This window comes from Budorcas taxicolor, chromosome 16 (genome assembly GCF_023091745.1).
Source record: "Budorcas taxicolor isolate Tak-1 chromosome 16, Takin1.1, whole genome shotgun sequence".
NCBI lineage: Eukaryota > Metazoa > Chordata > Mammalia > Artiodactyla > Bovidae > Budorcas > Budorcas taxicolor.
In genome coordinates, this window is record NC_068925.1 from 55,053,230 (window position 1) to 55,059,912 (window position 6,683).

The window sequence follows — 6,683 nt, forward strand, 5'->3', positions numbered from 1 at the left end:
GATTGTGAGAGCCAGACTGTAAAGAATGCAGAACACCAAAGAATTGATGGCTTAGAACTGTGGTGCTAGAGAAGACTCCTGAAAGTCACTTGGACAGCAAGGAGATCAAATCAGTCAATCTTACTGGGGATCAGTCCTGAATATTCACTGGAAGGGCTGATGATGAAGCTGAAGCTCCACTATTCTGGTCATTTTATGTGAACAGATGACTCATTGGAAAAGTCCCTGATGCATATTGAGGGCAGAAGAAGGCATCAGAGGATGAGATGGCTGGACGGCATCACCGATGCAATGAATATGAACTTGTGCAAACTTTAGGAGATGGTGAGGGACAGGGAGGCCTGGTGTTCTGCAGTCCATGGGGTTCAAGAGTTGGACACAACTGGGTGACTGAACAACAACAACCCAGGGACAATTGCAACATGTGAATCTCAAGTTCAAATCCACCTAAAAAAATCTAGGTTCCTATTTGTGACTCTACAGGACACATGTCCACAAGCATTGCATTACTGGGGAGACTACATGTCCCCCTGCAATCCTGCTTCCCTGTAGGATTACCTTTCCTTTTCACATTCACATTGAGTAGATGTCTGAAACCATATGTCTGTTTTCCCTTCACAATGTATCTTGTCCACGATTTCAGTTTCCAAGTTCTAAGTAGAGAGCTTGGGATTGATGCAACCAACTAGGCTGGAATGTTACCGCTATATATGATGGGCTCAGGATGATAGAATGTGTTATCCCCACAGTGTGGACAGGGGGTGAAACAAATCCAGATGGTCCTGGGGTATCCTAAGTCCTTCATAACCTCAAGCAGTTCAGTCCGACACTGGGCAAGTCTCCCAGGTTGGAGGATCCCCTGAGAGCTGAAACTCTCCTGAAGGACAGGGTACAGCTCTCGACTTAAACTGGGCAGCTCAGAGGTATGTCGCAGCATCTTCTCCATGATGGGCATGGAGAGGAGGTTCCCACGCAGACTGAAGGATGTGAGCTGGAAGCAGTGGCTCAGAGCAGGCAAGATGGCCTCAAGGTGGGAGTCTCTGATCCCAGATTGCTCTAAGTACAGCTCCTGGAGGGTGGCTGAAACTTTCTCCAGCAGAGCTGGGAGGAGCTCAGGACTAGAGTAGGTCATCGTGACCCCACTCAGATCCAGGCCCTTTAGCTGACTGATGTTCGGGCTCTGAGAGAGGTGGGTCAAGTCTGAATCTGTAAGGAGGCAGTGAGTTATTGAAAGGTTGTCCAAGGGCTTCATCAGGCACCTGGGGGAGAAAAAGAGACATTAGGTCTTAGATACTTGAGGTGAAAGCTGACTGCAAGTTGAGAGACAAGTGATCTGCCCAAGCCCAGGTTTGGTATGATGATCTGATAAGGATTGAAACCCAGAATGGCCAGTCTTATTGTAGCCAGAGTCATTTATCCTTCTGTGTGACTGGGTCAAATACAGAGTCTTGAAAACTCTCCTCATTAGGCAAGCAGAGAAAAACTTACTCCACTTCTGCCTGAGGATGAATGAAGATAATGGAATGCACTAGGACAAGTTCAGAGGAGAGCCTGATACCTTGTTTCAACTGAGAGTGAGTATCACTAAAATTTAATAGTAAGAGATACACTTAAAATGCTTCCAATCCATGCTTCCTTCACACATGCTTTCACCCCAGCTACCCATCTCAGGCAGGTGAGGCTTTTTGGGTGACATGCATAGAGGACCAACTTGGACAACATCCCTGAGGATGCCAGTCTACACGGGCTCACTTACATCCCTGCTTTATCTGCAAACCATCTACCAATTTTTATGATCCCTACTCTATTACCATCATCTCCAGAGTCATGCATTTCCCATATATTAATAAGCTTATCTGAGGCTTCCCAGGTGGCACTAGTGGTAAAGAATTGGCCTGCCAATCCAGGAGACATAAAAGACAGGGGTTTTATTTCTGGGTTGGGAAGATCTCCTGGAGGAGTGCATGGCTACCATCTCCAGTATTCTTGCCTGGAAAATCCCATGGAAAGGAGAGCCTGATGGGCTACAGTCCATAGGATTTCAGAGAACTGGACATGATTGAGTGACTTAGCATACACACATGGAGAAAAAAAGTGACCTTTATAGATGGGGAATTAGGCTCATTGTGGTCACAAAACCAGTGAGCATGGACCTTCTGTTTAAAATGCTCATGACTGATGGAATTTTCCATTTTCAATGCTCCATTTCCTTAATTATTTTCAAGTCACCTAAGCTATTGCTGCTGTTCAATTGCCCAGTCATGTCTGACTTTGTGATCCCATGGACCGCAGCATGCCAAGGCCTCTGTCCCTCACCATCTCCTGAAGTTTGCCCAAGTTTATGTTCAATGAGTCAGTGATGCCATCCAGCCATCTCATCCTCTGACACCCTCTTCTGCTGCCCTCAATCTTTCCCATCATCAGGGACTTTCCCAGTGAGTCAGCTGTAAGCATCAGATGACCAAAACACTGGAGTTTCAATTTCAGCATCAGTCCTTCCAACAAGTTTTCAGGATTGATTTTCATTAAGATTGACTGGTTTGATTTCCTTGCTTTCCAAGGGACTCTCAGGAGTCTTCTCCAGCACCACAGTTCAAATGCATCAATTCTTGGTGTTCTGCCTTCTTTATGGTCCAGCTCTCAAAACCATACATGACCAGTGAGAAGACCATAGCCTTGAGTATGTGGACCTGTGGCCAAGGAAAGTCTCTGCTTTTCAAACACTGTCTAGGTTTGTCATAACTTTACTGCCAAGAAGCAAACATCTGATTTCATGGCTGCAGTCACCATCTGAAGTGATTTTAGAGCCCAGGAAAAGGAAATTTGTCACTACCTCCAGCTTTTCCCCTCTATTTGCTGGTCAGTGGTACACACTCACCTGAGCATCTGGTCCAGGCAGCCTTCAAGGTAGAAAGGGGATTCCAGATGGAGATCCTGGAGGTGGTGCAGCCTCAGGAACTGAGAAGTAATTTTGACAATGTGCTGCTCATTCCACTCCTCAGGATCAGGCAGGTGGATGTGGGAGACAAACAGTTTCTGCACATTGCTCATCTGGCCCAGGAGAGGAGCAATCATGGCCAGAGTGGACAGATGCCAGGTGCAATTCACATGTAACTCCTGGATACAGTCCAGCTGCACCATGCTCAGGACATTCATAATATTATCCATGGGAAATGAAACAATTTTCAGCTTCTTACAGCACAGGTGTATGAAAGGGTCTCTCTGCTCTACCCAGTTTAGCAGGTAAGTGAGGAATTCATTCATGGTTCTTTCCTTGAGGTGAAGTTCTGTGAACACCTCGAAGGCAGCCAAGCGCTTCTCGATCCTTGACCCATCCTCAGCCATTGGTGCCATTGATGAGCTTGAGGACACATGGACACTGGATCCAGACCACATTCTCCAGAAGTCCTGGCCAGTATTCCTTAAATCCAGCACGCGCAATTTGAACTTCCTGTGGGGAATCAGCATATTGGCAGCTATGGTTTTTAGATTCACAAAAGATTAGGCAACACTCTGACTTTGCACCTCAGCTTTTACTTCAAATTCCTGACATCACCTTCTTCCTTGCCCTCTTCTTCCCTCTCTGCCTCACATCCCTCCATCTCCTTTCCCTTGCCATTTTCCCTAACGTTCTACTCTAGTGCCCTTAGGCATCCCTGAGAGGAGGGTGGGCATGTACTTTCACATTTCCTTGCATCTTAGGAACACCTGCACTGCTGGAAGGCATTCAGCAAAGTGAACTCAGCAATGACCAAGTCTCTGCTTCTTCACTGGTGTCACCAGAAGCCACTGGTCCATCCATTTGTCATTTACTCTCCTACTATCACCTGTCTCTTCAGGACTGCCCACATCTTACCAGATCACGTGCATCTGACTCACCTTGGACAATCCTTCTGTGTGAGCAGGACATCAAGTCCATCCAGCACTGCTTGTAAGGTTCCCAGGTGAGGCGTCTGCATCAGGCCCCCCAGAGGCAGGCGGACAAAGGGCCAGGCTTGAACCAAGGCTGTTAAAATCTTTCTGTGTCTTCCACAGAATGCTTCCATGAAGAGTGGGGGGAAGAGCTCGATGGGCAGATACTCCAGAGTAGAAATAGCCAAGGCCTCATCGGTTAATAGGCTCTTCCCTGCCAGGTTCAGGAGTCTCAGGGGGTTCTGGATACTCATCCTGAATCTGCTCCTAAAGGAATCCTGTAAGAACTTTCAGAGAAGAAGGCATCTTTTTCAGGTAAGCATGAACACCCCTTCATCTGTCTCCCCACTCTTCAGAGGAACCAACTCAGAGTGGAAATCTCTTTTCTGGCAGTTGTGGAATAGCCTCAGTCTTGCACAGTTTCACTCTGGGCTCAGTGAGGAAAAAGCCATAGCTCTGCCCCTATGGGCACCAAAACAAAAATCTCATAAGGACCAAGAAGGAAGAAACCCAACCACTAACCCATCCATTTCCATTCACTATTGTGCTCAATTTATGTTGCACTGGGAAGTGGATACCAGGAGACTGAAAGCTGAGTATTTTCAGGGGAAAACCTTTTAGACACTCACTTAGGGTCTTGTGGCTTCAATGGTAAAGAATCTGCTTGCAGTGCGGAGGACCTGGGTTCAGTCCCTGGGTTGGGAAGATACCTTGGAGAAGGAAAAGCTACCTACTCCAGTATTCTGGCCTTGAGAATTCCATGGACTGTATAGTCCATGGGGTTGCAAAGAGTTGGACATTACTGAATGACTTTCACTTTCAGGCCTTAAAACTATGGGAATAGAGCATCATGAAACCCACTGCTGTCTCCAACCTCAGCTTCCACAGTTAACGGCCTTGGAAAAAGGCAGCAGATACCCCTAAAAGTGAATGCCATTTGCACAAACTATTTTTAATGTCAAGAAATAAAATTCCAAATAATCAGATGTTTTCATTACATAAGATCTAGTCAGTTAAGACATTTTTAAATGCCATAAAGGAAAGCATAGATCAAGATATTTGGGGCTAATGAAAAATTACACTTAGAGACTAAACGATACATCTGAAAAGAAAGAGAGAGGAAAATCTCCCTGACAACCATTGCTGCTTGCCACCAATGGAAACCTCACCATCAAGATGAGGGTGTCCTTTTCTGAGGGCTTCCCAGGTGGTGCTAGCGGTAAAGAACTTGCCTGTTAATGAGGAGACATAAGAGACTGAGGTTCGATCCCTGGGTTGGGGAGATGACCTGAAGGAGGGCATGGCAAGCCACTCCAGTATTCTTGCCTGGAGAATCCCATGGACAGAGATGCCTGGTGGGTGACAGTCCATAGCATCTCAAAGAGTCAGACACTGACTTAGTCGGAAGTGACTTAACACGCACGTCCTTTGCTGAGGTCTGTAACTTACGAGCTCTGCTGTAGTTGGCAGGGTACTCACAGGTCGGATCTGGTGGAGAAGCCAGGCAGTGACTCCAGAGGAAGAAGTTTCTGCACCTCTTCTTTGATGTTTCAGCTTTTTATAGGCCTTTCTAATTATGTATTCCCCCAACCAACTACTACCATCCAATAGGGAATGTGATGGCTGATTAGATTTCTGAATGTCCATCAGGTAAATCCTGATTGGATCTTTGCCTATAATCAGATGAATTGATTGAATCAGATATTCATTCATGAGGGATACATGGGGGGAGGGGTGTCAAAGACTCAATCATTGATTCATTCTGGGAATACCAATTGCGTTTAACTAATAGGATCACTTATGGAGGCTTCCCAGGTGGTGCAGTGGTAAAGCATTTGCCAAGCAGGAGATCCTAGACACCCGGGTTCCATCCCTGGGTTGGGAAGATCTCCTGGAGAAGAAAATGAGAACCTACTCCAGTATTCTTACCTGGGAAATCCCAAGGACAATGGAGCCTGGTGGGCTACTCTCCATGAGGTCACAAAGAGTCAGACATGACTAAGCATGGCACACACACTCCCTCCACACACAGTAGGGTCAGTTATAACCATGGGTGTGAGACAGGGAAGCCACTAATATTTCCTGAGATTGGAAAATTAAAACAAAATTTGAAAGCACCATTGTTTTGGAATCTTTCGACAGATCAGTGTAATCAAAATGTCCCACAATTAAAGCAGTTGCAAAAACACTGTGGTGTCATTCCCAAAGGAAACAACATAAATTATCTGTGTCAAACTGTTACTTAGGCTGTACATCAGAAATATAGCAGATCATGAGTCTGTTAAAGGGAGAAAGGCAAATGCAACTGGGGATGTGCTTGGTCCTCTAGGCTTCAGTTCAGTTCAGTTCAGTCACTCAGTCGTGTCCGACTCTTTGTGACCCCATGAATCGCAGCACGCCAGGCCTCCCTGTCCATCACCAACTCCCAGAGTTCACTCAGATTCACATCCATCGAGTCAGTGATGCCATCCAGCCATCTCATCCTCTGTCGTCCCCTTCTCCTCCTGCCCCCAATCCCTCCCAGAATCAAAGTCTTTTCCAATGAGTCAACTTTTCGCATGAGGTGGCCAAAGTACTGGAGTTTCAGCTTTAGCATCATTCCTTCTAAAGAAATCCCAGGGCTGATCTCCTTCAGAATGGACTGGTTGGATGTCCTTGCAGTCCAAGGGACTCTCAAGAGTCTTCTTCAACACCACAGTTCAAAAGCATCAATTCTTCAGTGCTCAGCCTTCTTCGCAGTCCAACTCTCACATCCATACATGACTACTGGA

The 6,683-nt window shown here is 46.3% G+C and overlaps 1 protein-coding gene across 1 annotated transcript; it reads right to left on the reverse strand.

Annotated features, from left to right (window-relative positions):
• Positions 1-685: 685 nt before the first annotated feature.
• On the reverse strand, positions 686-4,166 carry LOC128061274 (PRAME family member 8-like). Its single transcript, XM_052653565.1, has 3 exons — positions 3,880-4,166; positions 2,879-3,451; positions 686-1,259 (listed from the first exon to the last, which is right to left on the reverse strand). Exons 1-3 carry the CDS (start codon positions 4,164-4,166, stop codon positions 686-688), a joined length of 1,434 nt encoding a protein of 477 aa, XP_052509525.1.
• Positions 4,167-6,683: the final 2,517 nt, after the last annotated feature.

What these genes read in the sequence shown, in the direction of transcription:
- LOC128061274 (XM_052653565.1), bottom strand. Translation starts at nt 4,166, where the DNA reads ATGAGTATCCAGAACCCCCTGAGACTCCTGAACCTGGCAGGGAAGAGC. An exon ending in ACACAGAAGGATTGTCCAAG is followed by an intron (nt 3,452 to 3,879) that starts GTGAGTCAGATG and finishes GATTCCCCACAG; the next exon opens with GAAGTTCAAATTGCGCGTGC. An exon ending in TGCCTGGACCAGATGCTCAG is followed by an intron (nt 1,260 to 2,878) that starts GTGAGTGTGTAC and finishes TTTCTCCCCCAG; the next exon opens with GTGCCTGATGAAGCCCTTGG.